Here is a 21059-nt window from a genome sequence, read left to right as displayed (position 1 = left end):
CTTCGCATTGAAAGCAGCAATTATCACCATGCCTTTCTGGGTCGTATATCACACGGACTCCATCTTCAAGGATGCAGCATCCAAAAAGGCTCTAGCTGCCTCTATCACCAAACTTCACGAGGATGTCATCAAGATCCCGAAGTTCTACGTTGTAGTCACATTTGTCCCGACGCCGGCCGATGGACTCTATGTCGGAGGGGAAGAGACAAACAAGCCATTTGTACGAATCACCGTTGATCAAATCGCGGGCAAGATGCCATTGGACCGCCAGAACTACGCATATTGGACAAGCCAAATCGACGCCGCGCTGGCTCCGCACATTGCAGAGAAAGGATATGACTGGGAATACCATGTTGACGAAACTGAGCTTCTACTCTGGAAGATCAATGGAGTATACGCTCCTACCTTATACAGCCCGGAGTTCATGAAGTGGAAGGAGGCAAACAAGGTCCTTCCAAGAGAGACTGATGAGCTTCCAGACCAAGTCATAGTTTAAACTTGATGTTTGACTACAGGGTTGTTGGTGCACTTGAGCGTGGACCACAAATATCTGCGATCATGTCGTTGGGAGTGTCAAATCCACATCTACATATGAAAATACTCTCGCACACCACATACAATCTGCTGAAATTTAGTATTCTAACCCGTCATCTTCCATGTAACTCCATCGATCGCTGCTCTCAGCGGCTGCAACACCACGCGAAATCCTTAGCTACAGTGCTAAAGTCGTAAGCTTTATAGACGGTTGAACATGAATACATAATAATCTTAATTGATACTTGTGACTACGGACCTATTCCCGATACTAGTAAAGGTAGTGAATACCTATAGGGGTTGCAGTCGTGCACAGGGGTGCACAGACACGGTAGCCAACAATTGCCAACACAGGCAGCAAAACAACTTTCCCCTAGATTAGATTGCACCGGAGTCTTTTGTTCTTGATGTAAAACCTTCCTAAGTATCTACACCTCTGTTAGATCAATTCTAGCTGTAAACTTCGGATTGATCTATGGGTGTTACTAAGGGATGGATCCACAATAGGGAAAAATAGCTCACAAATGATCCCACGTGGATCTCGGCTGGACGTCCTAAGCTGTGCTCAAGAGAGGTATTGTAGCGCAATACAATCATTGCGAGGAGTGTTTTGATCTCGTTTGCAGCGAAAAAACGGCATAGAAGCAATTGATCAACACTGGTCAGCCTTTGCTGGCCACTTACCTGGATAAGCATGCTTGTCCTGGCCCCAGAAGACATAGTCTGCTTTTGAGGCTACAAAATGATGGCGACCCTTCTTTGTATACTGTTCAGCCAGCCTAGCAAAGCGTAATCCGTCAAATTGATCTGGTTGCCCCCAGAGTCCTGGGTCTTGATACCGCGCCGTGGTATCGATCTATGTAGAGATACCTCTAGGAAAAGCTGTCCTGCCCAACAAACTCAATTATTCAAGACCTTTTTGCCCGAACGGGTATTGTACGGTTTGTGCGATGCAGCGTCGGCCGCGACCCCAGCTTGCACTGCTGACTTCGAGAAACTCGAAAGAAGCTCACTTCCGCGATAAAGATGCCTGTGCTTCTACATCCCATAACAAGGGACCTGACTGTTACTGGTATAATCCCAAAATGTAGCTCTTCACTGTTGATACTTGTACAGTCTGAATGTTCCCTTGGGGGGCATCTACGTCCTTGTCTGGTATTGACATTCTAGTGTAGTCACATAAGGAGGAACGAGTCAAACACCTCAAATACATGCAATCTGTGGGCTCTGTATGCTCTGTCTCCTCAGCTAAGTTGCCGCAGAGATGTAGCGAAAGTCCTGGTTGTGTATCAAAAGTCCTAATTGCAAAGAAGAAGAAGCGTTGTTCTTCTGAGTCGTGGAAAGATTCCGTAGCTGTTAGATTTGTATCGCACGTATTACTTAGGTGATGATTAGTTATTCTAAGCTTACGAGAGCAAAATGTACCGACTATAGAAAGATAAGGCTTAACTGTTTCAAGCGCAGAAAGCAAATCATTGCGTACCAACCTCAAGTTCTATAAGAGCACGTTATTAAGGACTAACTATTCAGAGGGGGGTCGATTCGCCAAGAGCCTAAATTCACTTACCTACATAGCTACGGCGGGAATACTGGACAGGGCCGCTAAAGTTTAAGTTACCCACAAGTTAGTCTTGGCGAATGGGCATGCCCGAACAGGACTAGTCGATCACCTTGTCCGTTGAGTGTCTCCTGGGTTTGGTCAAGACCAAGAGCATTTGCTCTTGCATGTTCAGGTCACAACCTGAATTTCGTCCGGATTGGTTGCGGCAGCGGGGCTGAAGTGCTGAGCCGAGTGCACCTGGCCCGTGGTCTTGCCGAAGAATATGACTATAAGTATCAACTGCCCACAAGCTTAATTTGCATTGTCATCAACAAATTTTCCTGCTACCTCTTTTCGAATCATCAAAATGACTATTAGCACTTCATCCTCGGCTCCTCTCGTCGTCATCGTCGGCACCACGGGCAACCAGGGTGGGAGCGTTCTCAAGCATCTAGCAGAGTCAGACAAGAGCTACCGCATTCGTGCTCTTACTAGGGATGCCTCCAAGCCAAAGGCTGTAGAGATCGCGGCTAAGGGTGTTGACATATTCGAAGTCGACATCAAGCCGGACAATTACGAGACCATTGTCAAGGCTTTCACTGGTGCCAGTGTCGTCTTTGTGAAACTTTCCGGTGCATCCGCAGTATGTTCGCGCTGACGGAACACAGTCTGTAACGAACTTCTGGGAGCACCTCGATGCCCAACGGGAGACGGTAGAAGGCAAAGCTATGGTCGATGCAGCCCTCGAAGCAAAGGTCCAACTCTTCATCTACTCTGGACTCCCTAGCCCGTCGAAGATCAGCGACGGCAAGTACACGAAGATATTCCACTGTATGTCATACATCTCTTTCCTCATGAGCGGTCTAGTATTGACTAATTTTTCCCACAGTCGAATCGAAGGCCACCGTTGATGACTACGGGCGCTCTAAGGCATCATCTTCCTTCGAGTACAAGACTATCCAACCTGCATTTTTCACGTCTGGTTTCATCCCTGGTAATGCCTTGAGCTTTTTTCAAAAGACGGAGGACGGTTCATACGTCGTGGCTTTTCCAGTCACTGACGAGCTCGTAAATCGAAAGACGATTCCCATCATTGATATAAATGCAGACTACGGCCTGTGGGTGCGCGGTACCATCGAGAACGAGGAATTGAGGAGGGACGCCCGTCCAATAATTGCTTGCGGCTCGGACATGAAACTGCAGGCCTTATGCGAGCTTTTGTCAAAGAGTAGGTTCTTCTGGCTTTCAAGACTATGCAACGCCTTCTAACGCAAAATTCAGAGACGGACAAGGATGTTCACTTCCAGTCGCTTACCCCGGAAGTATTCTTAGCCAACTTTCCACCTGGAACACCTTCTTTCCTGACTGATGATTTGATTGAGTCGTGGGAGTACACCTTCGCCGTCGGCTGTGAGTAGATGATGTGAACCGTACAGTATCTATGCCTGACAAAAAAATAGACTGGGGTGACGAAGACTTGTACTGGTCACACAAATACCTCGCTCGCAAGCCTCTAACAGTTGAGTCGTGGGCTGAACAGGCGGACTTGTCGCCTTTTAACTAGACTTCGTAAGCATATTCGCCGGGCCTGACAATTAGGTTGGGTAGTATTTCCGGTACGTATTTGACCGCAGAAACATTACGGTACCTACAGATCAAAGTAAGAAGTGCTTACGCGCAGTGCAGTTACAATGCCGTAGCCAATTGCAAGGTATTAGCCAACAGACTGTTCGGTCTATTCACGAATGGCGGAATGCGGGAATAAACTGGTGGTTTTATGCAAATAGCGATATCTCTAAATAGACTCAATGGCAAGATCGATAGGCATCCTGCAGGGTTCGACGTTTTATGATGAACGTGAACAGCGCAAAGCAATCTCCTTGAAACCCCGTCACCCAATCGATCTCCTTACCAAAACAATTAAATCGCTAGGTTCTTATGTCGTTGGACACCGGAAAATTCGATCATGCTGACGTTTCCCCACCATGCGAGAAAATGTATGTCACGTGCAGTACATCACTTCCGATCGAGCGGTATTCGAACTGGCGGAGCGCCTTTGGCTGAATGACTCTCAAAGGAATTTGAGGGCTTAGTTTCGAAGTCGCGCTCGGATAGGCTACTGTCACTCTGCCTTGTGATGATCGCGATCGAGCCGATGGGATGCCGCTGGTCTCGAAGCGCTCGTCTAGTCCGGCTCCCGTCTACTCTGGGTATCTTGCTGCACCCAACAGGTTGGGAGAATTGATAGTGGTGGTTGTGCAAGCAGAATGCGGATTTGAGGCTGGTGTGCGGGCATCTACATAGGTAAGTTCATGTCCGCTCCTACGTAGCTGAGACACATCGAACAACCGACCGGCCACAATTTCAGCGCCAATCGGAAAAACTTGATGTTGCTCATCTTACCAGATTGATTGATGTTCAATCTACAACCTACCTAAAACACGATACAAATACACTAGATGTTTCGGATTCGGCTAATTAGCCTACCCGCTGATGGTCACCTGGCAAGCCGAACCATTGAACTGGGTATGCGTGCTGTCATTGCGCTCCACCTTGAATGCTCGTATCTCGTTAGCTTTGCGTCACTATAATCTGCTCTAGCGCAGCGTTGTATACAAAGTGTTGTTCTTTAATTGCCAGAATTAGCTATGCATTTCTTGTGTGCGGGGAAGGCAGGCCCTGTTGGTGGAGTAAGTTGCTCCGCCGATAAGTTGGGATCCGATGCATTAACAAGCTTCGCCATTGTTGCTTAGATCACGCTTTATCTGGAGTGGCCAAGAGACTCCATGAGCTTGTGTGAAACATTAAAAGAGCCGAGTATCTACGCTTGTTGTAGTTGTATCTACTACAAACCCTCTCATTCCATCGGCAAAATGAAGAACGCAATCTTTACCAGTCTTACACTTCTCTTCCCATTCGCTGCTGCTCAGCTAGGATCTCCCGTTGGCTACGCTTCTCAGAATGGCGGCACCACGGGTGGTAAAGGTGGTACCACCACCACGGTAGCGTCCTTGGCTGAGTTCACCGCTGCTGTCGGCAAAAAGACGGACACGACTCCTAAGGTCATCTACATCAAGGGCGCGATCACTGGCTCCGCCAAGGTCAACATCGGCTCGAACAAGTCCATTCTCGGCACCGATTCCAGCGCCTCCCTCACTGGTATCGGTTTGTATGTTGACAAGTCGACAAACGTCATCATCCAGAACTTGAAAATCTCCAAAGTCCTGGCTGAGAATGGCGACGCGATTGGTATCCAGGCATCGACTAATGTTTGGGTTGACCACGTTGACGTCTCGTCCGACATCGACCACGACAAAGACTACTACGACGGACTTATTGACGTTTCGCATGCTTCAGATTGGGTCACCATCTCTAATAGCTACATTCACGACCATTATAAAGCGTCCCTTGTCGGTCACTCGGACAATAATGGCGCCGAAGACACCGGCCACCTTCACGTAACCTACGCCAACAACTACTGGAACAACGTCAGCTCGCGCACGCCCTCCATTCGCTTCGGAACCGGTCACATCTTTAACAGCAAGTTATTCCCCACTCTTTCACCATCATCCCCTCTTTGTTAATTCTCTTTATAGGCTACTACAACGGCATCTTCACCAGCGGCATCGACACGCGCCAAGGCGCACAGATTCTTGTCGAGAGCACCGTGTTCGAGAATACTGCCGAGGACATTGGTTACTTCAACGGTAAAGTGACCGGCTATGCCGTTGTCAACGATGTTAGTCTTGGCTCTGGGACGAACACTGCGCCCAAGGGCACTTTGACCGTGGTGCCGTACTCGTACACTAAGCTCGGGAGCGCGAATGTCAAGGCTTCTGTGCAAGCCAATGCCGGAAACAAGCTCAAGTTTTGAGCTAGTCCCTCGCGGGAAGAGCAAGGGATAAGTGGGTGGGGTGGTGTGAGGATCAAGCGTGCTATTCTGACACCATCGGCTGCTAGAGTAGACTCGTATACTCAACAGTCATGATAAGTGACAGTGTTAGAGGAATTGAGATTCACCCTTACACCTATAGAGTCCTTGCGCCCGCAACGAGTGAAAAAAGTCGTGAACAACATTGATATATATCCATACTTAAAGCATTCGACAGCTTGATGTTAGATTTATTGAACTATGTTGCCGGTATTGAGTAGATTTCAGCTGTGAATAAGGGTCGACCTGCTGAATTGGACAAGGTATCTCTCTAATCATTGACTCTCAGCCTGCCTTATCTATCTCCCAGTATCAAACTTCGTGCACGTGGGATTGGAAGATATAATTATAATCTGGTCGCCGTGCCGATATGAGGTTGTGATGACAACTAGTATGCGAGGCGGAATCAATCAGTCTTTATATTAGATTGGCCTCTTTAGAGGAACTCGTTCAAAGCGGTCTATCTCGTCGTGTGAGAAGCAGTGCACTTCTTAAACAACAGCATGCAGACATGGAAGCGTCTCTAGCTGAGATAGCGACGGAATTAAACTAGCGTCAGGGATGACTTGCTTCAGCTCGGCGTTTATCTTTTGGTGGAACCCAGATTCAGGCAAGATGTAACATGAAGCTTGTTGTAGGAAGAAAGAAGAGATCTCTTGGCCTGCTGCAACCACGGTTTATATTCTATCAACGCGTAGACGGAACATCTTTTCTTCTACATATAGGTCGCCGTTAACAAGCTTCCAAAACATGTTTTGCTTCTTAGTTGTGCTATTGATTTAGCCTCTAAGCTCCTGTTGTGGTCAAGAGAAGAAGTTCCATTATCAACGGTAACTCACCTCCTGAACATGGATAAGATACATAACAGAAGGGCTGACCCTTCGCACGAACTACTCTAGCATTACGTACATAGGAGGAGGTACCCATTTGATTTGTTTGTTCAGGTGACAAGTTCGAGTGCTTTCCACCATCGCTTGGGACCATTGCAATATCTACTTCGCATTATCAAGACAGTGATGTAAGGTCTAGGTAAGAAACTGTAAATAAGTCAAGACATGCAGTCGCGAGGAAATATAGGAGCAGAAGCTTCCATCTTCGACATCAGCTAGCGAACTCGACATTAAGCTACTTGGTACTGATAGCCTCACCCAAGATTTTCCATACAAGCTCTACATATTCAACCGTTCGTTCGTTTCCCAAAATCCCGCTCCCCATCTTATTCATAACATAGGTAAATGTCACATGTCGCTTGCGATCCATTACCTCCCAACTCCCCCCATACCCACCCCAGAAACAAAAGTCCTCGCTTGCCAACCACGGCAGCGACTGCGCCGTCGCGCCGCCCCCCAAACCATACCCGATGCCATAGCGAAGCGGGAGTCCGATGACGAGATCGGGACCGCTGGTTTGCTCGCGCCAGATGAGGTCGATGGTCTTTTGAGACAGGACTTGCTTCCCGTTCACGACACCGCCGTTGGAGATGGCGGAGAGAATCGTGTTAAGACCACGCGCGTTCGTGTGTCCATTAACGCCGGGCAGATCTGCTTTGCGCCACCAGCTTTCTGCTACGGTGGGAACGCTCAGTAGGGGATTGGAAAAGGTTTTGAGTGCTGGTCCTTTTGGATCCATTTTGGAGAAGTCAATGTTTGCTGGGGGCGGCTCGATTAGGGTTGCCACGCGCGCCCAGTCCTTTTCCAGGGCGCCGATCTGGAAGTCTGCGTTCAGGGGACCGGCTATCTCCTTCGCGACAAAGTCTTTCATGGAGAGTCCAGTCACACGTTTAATCAGCTCGCCCAACATATGCCCAAAGTTTACCATATGATACCCGCTGGCGGTTCCGGGCTCCCACCAGGGCGCCTGTTGTGCGAGCAGAGAAGTCGTGAGAGTGAGATCTGCGACCTGCTCCCCCAAGAGGGGAGTCTCCCACCCTGAGACCCCTGAAGAGTGCGAGAGAACGTGGCGGACGAGGACACTCTCTTTTCCGTTTGCTGCGAATTCAGGCCAATACTTTGAGACGGGCTGATCGACATCAAGGAGGCCGCGGTCGTGAGCTATGAGCACGGCAAGCGCGGCAATAGTTTTGGTTGACGACCATACGTTGGTGATGGTGTCACGGGTCCACGGCTGCGAGTGAGCGGCGTCGGCGTGACCACCCCATATGTCGACAACGTTGGTGCCGTTGACGTTGATGACAATGCTGGCGCCTAATTCGTCGCCATTTGCGAGTTTGGAGGCGAACAACTCTTCGAGTGCCGAGAACTGCTGATCGCAGTGGCCCTGGACAATTGTCATCGTGATGTTTGTGCGGTAGTCGAATTGGTTGGTGTGCTGAATGTCGCGTTGCAACTTTACACGGTACCGGCACTTTATAGGTCTTTGATGCTGACCCCGGCTGGGGAAAGTTGGTGGGGGCTGATGCGGGGCAGGCATTGCTTTGGTAAGACGCCTCGGTCCAAAACACACAGCCCACGTGCCGCATCTGTGCGTCCTTACTAGAAACGCCTACTTTAAACAACCAGAGACGCCTACTTTCCTAACAGAGAAAGTATATATAATATAGTATAATAGTACTATACTAGTACTGGAGTAATATTATTTATGTAATATAATATATAAGAGGTATATGTGTTTAACATTGGTTGCTTAAACCACCGTCGATTAGACGTAGACTCATTCAAATCCATCTCATCAGCACTCCTCTTCTTCTCTGAGGAAGGTGGCGTAATTGCGGAAAGCTCTCTCCGATTCTTCGATACGAAGTGCGCGATATCCTTCAGCGTCGGTTTGCCCTCTTTCCTACACCCCAGCCATTTGATGTTGACTAACGGTAGCCCTTGTTTCGAGAATAAGGCTGGAAGGTCCTTCGTTAAGGATTGGATCTGCACCTCGTCAATGGTCTCATTCTTCAGCGCAAACCCCAGATGCAGAAAGCGTGCGTGGGACGATATGCTAGATTTCTGCGCCGGACGCTGACTCTTTGGCTTGAGCTTTCTCAACTCAATGTGTCGACTACTCCCTGGGATGCGCCGCCATAGTCTCGGGGGTGAGTCAAAGCGTTCCTTTGCCATGCGCTGGACAAGATCGTGGGTGTCAAAGTAACTGCCATAGCAACCAGAGCTCTCCACGGCTAACTCCTTCAGGTGTTTGATGAGGCAGCGAGTAAAAGAGTTCTCGCCGGGCTCAGGGGTGGGCGCACCGATACCCGAAGCGGCTATCATCTCGAATGTTCGACCGTGCTCGGGTACATTGCGGAGAAGGTCGCTGGCGTAGCAGCAGTCCATGATGGTGAGAACGTTGGCCTTTACTTTCTCGATCAGGGTCCTCTCGGCATCGTTCCAGATTGCTCGAAGGTCATTTTCCACATCATCAGTCCTGGTTTTGCTGTTAGCTAAGGTTCTTGAATTTTGCGCTGGGATATGTACGGTGAGAACTCAAGGACCTTGAGAGCCTTATCGTAGACACCATGACCGGCGTAGTATACTACGAGTAGGTTGTTGGGATCATCGTGCTCATACACCCAGCGATATATCTCAAGCTCAAGCTGGAGCTGTGGGTTCTTCTCTTCTAGTTGTAGCTCGGTCACTTCGTAATTGAAGACCTTTTGGAAGACGTTCGTCAGGTCATCGACCTAGTGGATGTTGAGTTACTGCTATGATGCCAGGATGATCACACGGAAGGATGTTTTCATACCTCTTGCCGCACGTCCAGCTGGTCTATCGCGTCTTGCCATTTAATTACCAAAACCTGTACATTGCGGTATCCATCTGGCAGATCCAGATGCTTCGCGATTGACTTGTCCCAGCATTGTTGCAGTTTCGCTTCATGCTGATCATCTTGAGGATAGCGAATTTCTCCAGGGTTGAGACTCAACGGCGATGGAAGGGAGCTAGTGTTGTTCACCGATGATGTAGGTGACAGCGGGTTGCAGCGATTAAGCGGTGTCATGATGCGAGAACAATTGGAAGCGCGAGTGGTGATCAGGGTTGACTCTTGTTGACGAACGTGCTACAAGTTCGCACATGTAGCCTTATCACGCACTTTTGGGGGCCGCGAACCTGAGGCTGTGCTTGGTCACGGCCCCATCATGCCTGTCAGCCACTCAAGATATTGATTAGCCAGCGTGCAGGTAATACTAGCCACACGATCACACGGGAGGTCCTCCAAGCTCCAAAGGGCTAATACTTCTCGGACTCCGCCTCGTAGAACGCCTAGTCCCTTGCGATTATTGGTCGGTCAGGGTAGGCGAACGATCAGTAACGATAGGCAAACTGCTGCCTGTGAGAAAAGCAATAGTAGCTCACCGGCACGCTGCACCTCACCCACCCGCGACAGTGAGGGGCCTCCAGCTGAATATGGGGAGGGCGATAAAAGCCTTGACTCAGCCTGACATGAAAGGCTGACAACCAGGCCCATCGCCGACTCTTCTTACTTGCAGTCATGACCGACGAAGGACGAGAAACGACGCCAGAGGCGCAGATCGATGCCCAACAGCAGGTATGGCCCTATCTACCAGTATGTTGTGTGTTGCGCACTGACTAGGGGTAGATGGAAAAGGTCGCCAGAGAGCGTGGGGGTAGAGAAAGGGTTGGGGGCTGAAGTAAGCGCTATGTACGCCCCTGTCAAGTAAACCCTAAACGCTGATTGGTCGCAGACCGTCGCAAAATACGTTCCCGGAAACAAGATTCAAATCACGGAAGTCATCGCCATGAAGCAAAAGAAGAAGAAGCTTTATGTCGCGTTCAGCCGAAAGACCAAAAACAAGAAGATAGAGTACCAACTGACTGAGACGGCTGGCGATACCACAAAACTCTACATGAACGGGAGATGGTTTCCTCAGGATCAAGTCTATGTGGTCTGAGACACCTGAGCCAATCAGTACAACGAGGCTTGACCGGTGAAGAAGCTCATCGATATTTAGTCTCCGGCTGAGAATGTCAACTGTGTTCGTCTGTTAAAGACTTTTCTTATGTCTTCATCGTCTGGTGATATCTTCGTGTTCCAGCCTCTCGCATCATGAGTTCTCCCCCAGCATCGCCGAATGAGAAAGAGTTCTCCAGCCCCTGTACAAGGTACTCCAATGCGTCATCATCATCCACTCTTCGTTCCAGCACAACTCCCAAGTCGCTGCGACACGTAGCAAACAGCTTCGGAGTGTTGCTACCGAGAAAGAGGCCAGCCGATGTAGAACAGCAGGCTGACTCTACCGTTGGCGAAGGCGAAGATGATGAAGAAGAAGGTGATGGGCCTATCTTCCCACCCGGTGGGTCGGGGCCGTATCCAACCAAAGTGCGAACACTCGAAAAATGTCCAAATGGCCACGCACGACTCGCAGCCTTCAATGCAAGTGAATAAAACTTCATGCTCTACCGCGGCTTTAGCAACGTTCACGCACGCCTCCTTCTAAGTCTTCAAGCCAGTATCCAGAAGCTCGAAGCCGAGCTAGACAACATTGACCGCTTCCATAATACCCTTCCCGAGGCCTACAAGAAGCGCTTGCGATCCTGGGATCTTGACGTCGCAGCCTGCAGACAAGAGAGAGAGGAAGCAAAGGAAGATGGAGACGAAGATGAGGTCCGGACACGAGAAGATATTCTAGAGGAATTGAGAATCAAAGTGAACCGATACGACGAGCTACTGATCAAAGCGAGAGAGCTCATCTCTTTCCAAAGGCCGACCAAACGTGATTACAAGAGCGTGAGGGACTGGTTCCACAACATTGCGCCCCTCGTCGACGAGGAGCAAGATTATATATTGTGGAAAGAAGACATTGTGACGCTCAGACATGGGAGGGAGTGGGCGGGTTTTGACGGCATGGTCGAAGCGATGTTGCATAAGATAGATAGCCGACCCATTCAAGTGAGTAACCTAGTATATGATGCTTCGTAGTGTTAACCCCCGATATTTCCTGGTTAGGCAGTCGCGCACCCCGCCCCAAAATCGCGTGCATGCAACGCGAACCAGGTGCTAATTCTCCCCTATTGTAGACTAGTACAGTGCAACCCCTTAATTTGCATAATTTAGGTTTAGCGTGCCTTATTAAAACTATTATCCTACTAACAGCAGGACGCACGCTGATGCCACACTCCTTAAAAGCAACTGTTTCTGCGTTCTGTTAATTGTTGTGTTTAAAGCGTAGAGATAGCGGCAAATTAGATCTTGTTAACCCTAGCGTCTATTGCTAACTAACCTATATATAATATTAGTTGCTAATCTGCTAAGTTTCCTATCTAAACTCTATAGAAACATAAGCTAGTTGCTCTAGACTATGTTATGTTTGTTGCTAGCAAGAGAGTAATTATCTGCGCCCCCTATTGCACTATAGTACCTATTACTAGTTTAGACACTTACTTGCAAACTTGCTACTATATACCTTCTAAGCTGTATTAAATAATAATAGCATAATTTAATAGCGTGCCTGCTATAAAATCCTTTAATAATCTAGTGCCTTATTAGAATAGATCTATGCTGCTCTCTTATCTCCTTCTACCTATCTCTAGATTTTGCTATCTATACTGCACAGAAGGAAAGACTATTAACTAGGATTAAATATAATAGCATATAAAGACAAACTATAATATTGGTGCTCCTAATTACTTCTAAAACTAATCTTAATATAAGTATTTTTTATAGAGCTAGATAAAGTACTTACTTAAGTACTAGGTAGTAAGCTAAGATAATAGCTCTTACTAGCATTAGAGCTATAAAAAATTGCTTTATATAAGTAATAGCAAATGCTTAATATATATATAGGATAAAGAAAAAGAAGAAGAAGAATGCTTAGATAATAAGCCTAATATTATAGTACTAGATGCAGAGCTAGAATATAATAAAAATACTAAGTAGCATTTAAGGCTGCAAGTAGCTAGTATAGTTTACTTATAAGCCTATCTATATTATTATTATAGCTATAGTATTACCCTTAGCAAGAATATTAGATAATCTTATACTAGGCCTTTAGAATAGATTTAAATATATAAGTCTAGTATAGATAGAGAAAACTATCTAGAAGATAATTAAAGCTAGTAAAATTATTTTCTAGCAATATAAAGCAATACTAAAATAAATACTATAAGTTTTACGCTGCTAGCTATAGAGCTAGATGCCTTCTTTCCTTTCTTATCTTTTTAAGCTACCTTAATATAAATAAAGCTAGCAAAGATACTATAGTATTTATAAGCAATTTCTATACTATATCTTCTAAGTCTTAGTACTATTATATAATATAAAGAAGCCTATAAGTAATATCTTAGAGCTATAGCTAACTATAGCTTAGCTAGCTATAATAAACTATATCTAGAATTATCTCTCTATTATTAGCTAGCAGGCAGACTATAGGGTCTTACTCTAATTATCTCTAGATAGTGTTTATAAAACTCTCTTCTAGCTTCTTATTATATTCTAAATAGACCTATTATATAATAGAAATATAAGCTATAGTGCTATTATAAATTTTTCTAGTATTTTAGAAATCTACCCTATAGAGTTATATTTCTATAAACTCTATAATTATATACTAATTATATTAGTACTTCTATAGGTAGAATATCTTATTCTACTTAAGTATACTTTACTACTTATACTATATAACTATCTTAAAACTTCTTAGCCTAAGTATATAATCTATATTAACTAAGTATAGTAATTATAAGAGTATATCTAACCTAAATATCTTTAATAAGAAAGCTTTATACCTACTAGTTTTCTTATTAAGTAGCTTTAGTATAGAAAAGTAATTACTAGGCGCTATTAAGGTTATACTTTAAGTAAAGCTTATAAGCACTATTTAATTAGTTCTTAGAGATAAATACTATTAAGAAAACTAAAGAAGAAGTTTATAATAAGAAGTATAGATACTATCTATCTATTTTAAAAGTAGAGGTAATAATAAGTAGTATAAAGTAGACTATCTAGCTTAAAAGTTAATTTAGGATCTAATATTATAAATTAATACTTAGGTTAAATATAAATCTTAAGAGTTATATTTCTATATACTATATACTTAAGCTATCTTAAAGAATCTTATAGTCTTATAAAACTTTATCTTAAAGTTTTATAAAATTCTTAGAGAATACTAGTTATTTATCTTATAAATCCTATAGCTTACTTAGCTTTTACTTAATAAAATATATTACCTTTTTAGTACTAGTATCTTATATATAGTATGCTATTATTACCTGCAAGGTAATAGCCTTCTTAGTAGTTATTATACTGCCTTATAATATCTATCTATAAAATCTAGTATTTTCTTTCTTAGAATTTATATTTATAATATAAATATAGATACCTAAGTAGGCTAAAATAGGCTAAAAAAGTTACCTTTTAATAGTAGAGATAGGCCTTAAGACTACTAGAGGTAGTTATTAAGTTTAATACTATAGTAAGAAGAGAGAGGCTTAAAGTAGATAATATCTAATAGCTATAAAGTCTATATACTATAAGGGGGTAATATAGCAAGTATAGTCTAATTTTAATAATAGTAGTTAATAAAATTAAGCATTAGGTAGCTTCTATAGCTATCTATAATTAAAAAGTAGTACTTTAACTATACCTTTAGCTTAGTTTAGTAGTTAAACACCTATTTAAGCTATACTAATCTAATATTATTATTTATCTAGCTAGTAGGTAAAGAAGCTATATAAATTTAGTACTTTCTAGCCTTAATATTAGCTACCTAATAGCTCTAGATTATAGAGTTTTTTAAGCTAAAGATAATATCTAGAAAAAGAGTAGTACTATCTATATAAATAGTAGCTAATAGGCTTATATACTTATATAAGCTATTTTAATAAGCCTATTAAACTTTTTTCTTCTTATATTAATGCCTACTAAATAAATATTTAGACTTGCCTAGCATACTAATTATAAAGCCTTTCTTATTTATATTATATATATACTTAAGTATAAAGTTATACTAAGTAATCTTCTACTATAGAAGCTTAAAATATAACTTATATTTATATCTAGACTTAGTATTACAGTAATTAGAGTCTATACCTATTACCTATTATAAGGTAAGCTTAGTATAGTAATACTTAAGAAAGTATATAATCTAGCTATTAGAGCAGTACTCTAAAGTAACTATAGATATAAAATTTTATACTATATATCTTATAGGTAGTAAGTAATATATAGTAAGCTCTTCTATATATATAACTAGGTTATCTTCTTACTAGTTACTAAGTTTATATTAATTATAGTTAGTAATATATTAGAGTACCTAATTAAGTTAATATATATATAATAATATTAACTTTATAATACTAATATAAACTATAAGTAAGCTAATTATATAAGTAAGCTAATTATATAAGTAAGCTAATTACTTTACTAAAATAATACTATCTTCTACTATCCTTTATAATACTATAACTACCTAATCTTAAATTACTTTTCTATATAGATAGGCTAATCCTTACTATCTAAGCTATAAAATCTAATATATTACTAAGCTAGTAACGCGCTGCTACTACCTATAATATTCCTTAATGTATACTTAGTACCTAATATGCTAAAATATCTACCTAATATAATATCTATTCTAATTTATTAAAGCTAGTAAAATATAAGAAAGAGATAGTAGTCTAGTATATAAAGAAGCTTAATATATAAGGTTTTATACCTATACTTAGCTATATATAAGAAATAGCTAATTAGCTACTTACTATATATAGTAGTACCTAGGTTAGCTAGAACTAGGCTACTAACTTTATATACTATAAGCCTAGTATTAAATCTTAAGTAACTAGGTAGCATAATCTCTAGAGAGTTCTATATAGTAATCTAGCTATTATTAGCCTCTAGTTTAATCTTATATATAGTATTAAAGCTATATATAGTATCTTAGATAAAGATACCTATAACTTTAATAAAACTAGCTTCTAGATAGGTATTAGAGAGTTAGTAAAAGTAGTTATAGTATCTAAAAGGCGCCTTAAGCTATCAGGAATTTAGCCTAGTAATTATAAGTAGGTAATATTAATTACTATAATTAGTACTAGAGGCTAGGTTACTCTACTCTTTCTAATCTTTAAAGTAAAGCACTATAACTAAGCCTAGTACTATAACTCTAAGGATTAGAGAATAAGTATTAGTAATAATAGTTAAATAATAAATAAGCTTAGTATTGCCTAGCTATAGCACTTTATCTAGTATATAGAAGCTTAAATAGTAGGTAGTTACTAGCTACTTATTCTTAATAGCTATAAGAGCTATAAGTTACTTACCTTCTAAGATCTATATAAGGAGAATAAGATTATTACCCTCTATATACCTCTATATACGTTCTATATCTTATAGCCTCTTAATATAGAGTGTTTTACTCTCTTAAAGTAGGCATATAAGAAGAAGATTAATATCTTAGTAAATAGCTATATTAACTATATTAATAAGAAAGCCTTCTTAACTACCTTTACTTAGGTATTTAGTAGCGCATTCTTAAAGGAAAATATTATATTAAGCTTTTAAGTAACTAGCTTAGTACTATATAACCTAGAGGCAGTATTATTAAAGCTTAAAGTTAAGCCTTATATGCTATTACTACTACTACTAGGGTATACTACCTAGCAGCCTAAAATACTAAGCAATGCTATTAAAATAGAGGCTTAATTAGTGCTTATATTTAACTAGATTTAGAGGTACTATAGCTTATTACTAGTATTAATTATTAAGATAATAAGGTAGTTTAAAAAAGAGGTAGATATTATAGTATACTCTTAGGTGCTTTTAGTAGCTAGAGTAGCTAACCTTAAGGTAGTAAATAGAGCTGCTTCTAAGCATAGAAAGTATAAAAAGAAGTAAATTTAGAAAGAAGGGACCCTATTATAGGTAGAGGCTAAGATAATAGTTAAGTAAAGAGATATTAATAGTTAATTTAAGAGAGAGGTATATAATAAGAGGCTGCGCATAGGTAGTAGTAGAGGTAGTATCTAATACTATAAGATATATAGTAAAACTAGGTATAATAAGTATATATACTAAAAAGATATAATAAAAGTAGATAATTAATTTAAGCTACTATAAGTTATAATAGCTTATTATAGTATTAAGTTATTTATATATAAATATAGAGTACTATATTTAGTAATTAGCTTACTTATATAATTAGCTTACTTATAGTTTATATTATAGTTTTTTATAATATTAGTATATATAAGTTTATTACCTAGCTTTAAATTATAAATCTCTATAAGCGCATTCTAAATTCCTAGCATAGTTATAGTATTATTACGCATTAAAGTTAGGGTACTAATTAGACAAAACGTGCATTGGTTGAATCCGTGCATTGGGTGCACGGACACGGTACGCGCACGGACACGGTACCGTGCACGGACACGGTACCGTGCACGGACACTGAACGCCCAGAGTCACCAGGTGGCATGATCGCTTGACGGAGTAACCAATGCGCCGAAGACAGTGATTACTATTTCTGGTTCACGGCAATGGTAAATCATTGGATCCGATAGTTTCACTATTAGTAATTCTCACCCCAGCATTAGCAGGAGTACGTCTACGGAAATGACTAATCTTCTGTTTCCGCGTGGCAGGACTCGCGCGATCGAAGATCTGGGTAATTGTCCCCACATATATAAGTGCAAGACCGACTCTTCAAACTGAATATCGCCATACTCGAGAGTTGACCAGACTGAACTAAAGAAACGACAGCCTATTAGCAAGCGCGATCTGCTCAAAGTAACAAGGACATGAAGGAAATCGTTGTTATCGGCGGCACAGGAGCCCAGGGCACACCTGTTGTTGAAGGTGCGTAACGCAGACAAGCTTCTTAACAGCCATTGGACTAATCTGAGCCAGCAATCTCGGCCAGTAAGGAATTCTCTGCTCGGGTCTTGACTCGAAATGCCAAGTCACCACGTGCGCTTAAGCTTGCGGAACTGCCCAATGTCACCCTGATCGAAGGCAGACAGGATAGCCAGGACGACCTGCATAGAGCATTCCGCGGTGCCTATGGTGCGTGGGTCAATACTGATGGTTTCACGCTTGGGGAGAAAGCCGAGCTCTTCTACGGTTGCAGAGCCTATGAGATTGCACGACATGAAAGAGTGCAGCACTACGTGTATTCGAGTGCAGATTTTGCCTTGAAAGATGCCGGGTGGAATGCAGAGTATCATTGGGGTCACAACGATGCTAAAGGCAGGGTGGCAAGCTACATTCTAGCCCAAGGGCAGGAAGGTATCAAAAGCTCAGTCATCACCACGGGCCCGTACATGAACATGCTCTTTGAAGCTATGTTTCTGCCTGAAGAGCAGGAAGATGGCTCATTCGTTTGGGCTAATCCAGCAAGTATGTCCCCTGCGTCGATTTGGTCACTGAGTCAAAATTTGAGCAATCGCTAATCGATATCTGGCACAGAGTCCGGCAAGATCCCTCTTATTGCTCTAGAAGACATGGGACATTACAGCATGTGGCTGTTTCAGAACTTATCAGAGTCTGCAGGAATAGAGCTTAGAGTCTGTACAGACGAGGTGGCACTCACAGACATCGCAGCAACCTTCACAAGGGTAACTGGAAAGAAGGGACTGCACAAGTATATAACTGAGGAGGAATACTTCCCTCTTGCTGAGCCATTCCCAGGGGCGCTAGGTAACTGGGCTGCTGGGCCTGATGCTCCTGTAGATGAGGCCAGTATGACATGGCGTCAGAATTTTTCAGCTTGGTGGAAATTCTGGGGCCAAGGAAAGGCAGTCAAAAGGGACATTCAGCTGCTCAACCGTATCCACCCGAATCGTATTAAATCCCTGGAGGAATGGATGCGAAGCGTTCAGTATGATGGGCAGCGGAGGAGCGTTCTGAAAGGGATTTCAGATTTGACTGAGCAAGCTGAGCTAGCGCAACACTACACACAATAAAATTGGAGGTTGTACCACTCCCTGTGTATATCTTTATACCAAGTTCGCTCACTTACGTACCGTGCTCACTTACGTACCGTCTAAATCGAGCCCGGGCATCCTTGATTGTGGCAAGATCTGTATCACTACAATTTAAGCGTCGAAGCGCGAAACTGGGTCCACTGCATTGCATAATCTGGAGCGAGCTACGAATTTGCAACAGCGTGAATGCTGACTGAAGCGCTTTCCGTAGATGAATAGGATGTGCTGTCATGGTTGACTTAGCTTCATTACGGGGATATCGACTTCAGCGCTGCAAGTGGACGATCGGATCACCTAGTTTATTAGCATCTGTGAGAGATCACAATAAAAAGACTTGTGGCGGCGTAGTCTGCAGTGTGCATTTCATCATACATGTCCAGCGCCTTAAGCGGACTATCTGTTCAAGTCTGTGTCTATGTCTATCAACATGGATTTAACAGAACCTAGAGAACCTAGAGAACCATCACATCTAATTATGCCTTGCAGATAACACTAAACCGACATTTAACGCTACACAGTGACGCGTAAGCAGACTTGACGGGATTGTCGCCTATTACACAAAAATTACAAACACTATGTTACGATCCTGAAAGGAGCACGCGGGTTAGCAGCTTATAAATAACGAGACAGAATAACGCTACAGGGATCAAGCAATCACGTAATGTCCTACAGTTCTTACAAAGGGTCTTATGCCAAGACTATAAGACAAGTGCAGGACATCTCCTATACTTTCTATAAACATTTTATAGTTCTTATAAAGCCTCTTATAAGAAACTTTAAAACTATATAGAATATATAGGATACTCTTTAGTATATAGTAAGTAGGAGTATAACTCTTATAGTTTGTATTTAACTTAAGTATTAATCTTTAATATTACTTTTTAACTTAACTTTTTAGCTAGATAGTCTACTTTATACTACTTATTATTACTTTTACTTTTAAAATAGATAGATTATATCTATACTTTTTACTATAAAACTTTCTTATAGCTTCTTTAATAGTATTTATTTTTAAAAACTAATTAATTAGTACTTATAAGCTCTACTTAAAGTATAACTTTAATATAATATATAATATACCTTATAGGTAAGTAGCTAGCCTAGGTAAGTAACTAGATGTTACTAAGACTATACTAAACTTTATATAACCTATAATATCTTAATATAAAAAGGCTTAAAGCGTCTTAAAGAAATTAGATATATAGCTTGCTATTTAGGCTCTTAAATAAGATATAACTCTTACTATTCTATATGCTATAATAATCTATAAGGTATTAAAAAGAATACTAAGATAATAATATACTAGAATGCTCTTATACTATAATTATAAGGTTAACTTAATAAAGCTAATAAGTACTAAAAAGAAGGTAATTATGCAGTATATTTTAAAGCTAGATAAGTAAGAATACCTACTCTAGCTTACTAATATAGAAGATATAGCTAACTCTCTACTTACTAAATATAAATAGCCTTCTATTAGTAAGAACTAGGCTAGTATATTTATTAAGTATTACCTAGAGCTTATAGTTAAGTTTAATTAAAAGTATAACTATAAAAGAGCTCTCTATAAGAATTCTAAAGTAATCTAAAGCTAGTTCTACCTAGTAAAGAATACTAAAGCTAAGTATAGTATTCTAGATAAAGATACTTATAATTTTAATAAGTCTAGGTTTATAATAGGTATTATATTAATAAGAGCTATTATTATAAGCTCTAAGCGTTATAGATAACTAAAGATAGTATAGTAGAGTAACTAAGAGTAGACTAGTATTATCTAGAGTATTAACGCATTAAAATAGAGTATTTTATCTTTTATTATCTTTAAAGGCAAGTACTACCTTTCTACTTAGTATAAGAAGCTATCTATACCTTATAACTAGGTTATTACTATCTCTAAGAATAGCTAGACTAATAATAAGCTTAGTATTAAGTAGCTAAAGCACTTTAATAAGTATATAAAAGAGTATACTATTAGTAGCTATTAGCTGCTTATTCTAGATAGCTATAAGAGCTATAACTTAGTTAATTTCTACTAATATTATAAAAAATATAAGATTATTACTCTATATATACTTCTATACTTATTATACCTACTATAGCTACTTAATATAGGTTATTCTACCCTAATAAAAAGAGTATATAGTTGCTAAGCTAAGCTACTAATATATAG

At 41.4% G+C, this 21059-nt stretch overlaps 8 protein-coding genes across 8 annotated transcripts; 6 read left to right on the top strand and 2 right to left on the bottom strand.

The window, feature by feature from the left end:
- Nucleotides 1-28: 28 nt before the first annotated feature.
- On the top strand, nucleotides 29-496 carry C7974DRAFT_373063 (putative oxalocrotonate tautomerase; the record flags this gene model as incomplete). Its single annotated transcript, XM_046140085.1, has 1 exon — nucleotides 29-496. The coding sequence occupies one exon, from the start codon at nucleotides 29-31 to the stop codon at nucleotides 494-496; it is 468 nt and encodes a 155-aa protein (XP_045999747.1).
- Nucleotides 497-2424: 1928 nt separating this feature from the next.
- On the top strand, nucleotides 2425-3638 carry C7974DRAFT_448369 (NAD(P)-binding protein; the record flags this gene model as incomplete). The annotated part of the gene is made up of 5 exons (XM_046145666.1): nucleotides 2425-2693; nucleotides 2743-2905; nucleotides 2964-3302; nucleotides 3356-3484; nucleotides 3535-3638. Exons 1-5 carry the CDS (start codon nucleotides 2442-2444, stop codon nucleotides 3636-3638), a joined length of 987 nt encoding a protein of 328 aa, XP_045999746.1. The 5' UTR covers nucleotides 2425-2441.
- A 596-nt stretch (nucleotides 3639-4234) lies between these two features.
- C7974DRAFT_448367 (pectate lyase a) lies at nucleotides 4235-5948 on the top strand (the record flags this gene model as incomplete). Its single annotated transcript, XM_046145665.1, has 4 exons — nucleotides 4235-4358; nucleotides 4676-4693; nucleotides 5009-5614; nucleotides 5671-5948. The coding sequence occupies 4 exons, from the start codon at nucleotides 4235-4237 to the stop codon at nucleotides 5946-5948; spliced, it is 1026 nt and encodes a 341-aa protein (XP_045999745.1).
- A 1028-nt stretch (nucleotides 5949-6976) lies between these two features.
- On the bottom strand, nucleotides 6977-8364 carry C7974DRAFT_387136 (beta-lactamase). The gene has a single exon (XM_046141138.1). It carries the CDS (start codon nucleotides 8295-8297, stop codon nucleotides 7131-7133), a length of 1167 nt encoding a protein of 388 aa, XP_045999744.1. The 5' UTR covers nucleotides 8298-8364; the 3' UTR covers nucleotides 6977-7130.
- A 193-nt stretch (nucleotides 8365-8557) lies between these two features.
- Nucleotides 8558-10414, bottom strand: C7974DRAFT_387132 (uncharacterized protein). The gene is made up of 3 exons (XM_046141137.1): nucleotides 9696-10414; nucleotides 9428-9633; nucleotides 8558-9377 (listed from the first exon to the last, which is right to left on the bottom strand). Exons 1-3 carry the CDS (start codon nucleotides 9948-9950, stop codon nucleotides 8576-8578), a joined length of 1263 nt encoding a protein of 420 aa, XP_045999743.1. The 5' UTR covers nucleotides 9951-10414; the 3' UTR covers nucleotides 8558-8575.
- Nucleotides 10415-10960, top strand: C7974DRAFT_387131 (uncharacterized protein). Its single transcript, XM_046141136.1, has 3 exons — nucleotides 10415-10499; nucleotides 10551-10602; nucleotides 10657-10960. The coding sequence occupies exons 1-3, from the start codon at nucleotides 10486-10488 to the stop codon at nucleotides 10861-10863; spliced, it is 273 nt and encodes a 90-aa protein (XP_045999742.1). The 5' UTR covers nucleotides 10415-10485; the 3' UTR covers nucleotides 10864-10960.
- C7974DRAFT_387129 (uncharacterized protein) lies at nucleotides 10961-12171 on the top strand. Its single transcript, XM_046141135.1, has one exon. It carries the CDS (start codon nucleotides 11364-11366, stop codon nucleotides 11889-11891), a length of 528 nt encoding a protein of 175 aa, XP_045999741.1. The 5' UTR covers nucleotides 10961-11363; the 3' UTR covers nucleotides 11892-12171.
- Nucleotides 12172-17398: 5227 nt separating this feature from the next.
- C7974DRAFT_387128 (NmrA family protein) lies at nucleotides 17399-18935 on the top strand. Its single transcript, XM_046141134.1, has 4 exons — nucleotides 17399-17571; nucleotides 17667-17762; nucleotides 17814-18302; nucleotides 18372-18935. The coding sequence occupies exons 2-4, from the start codon at nucleotides 17705-17707 to the stop codon at nucleotides 18866-18868; spliced, it is 1044 nt and encodes a 347-aa protein (XP_045999740.1). The 5' UTR covers nucleotides 17399-17571; nucleotides 17667-17704; the 3' UTR covers nucleotides 18869-18935.
- The last annotated feature ends 2124 nt before the right edge of the window (nucleotides 18936-21059 follow it).

This window comes from Boeremia exigua, assembly GCF_020726555.1.
Source record: "Boeremia exigua strain MPI-SDFR-AT-0100 chromosome Unknown C7974scaffold_3, whole genome shotgun sequence".
NCBI lineage: Eukaryota > Fungi > Ascomycota > Dothideomycetes > Pleosporales > Didymellaceae > Boeremia > Boeremia exigua.
Note: the sequence above shows the minus strand (reverse complement) of the source record. Positions and strands in the feature narration are given on the sequence as shown.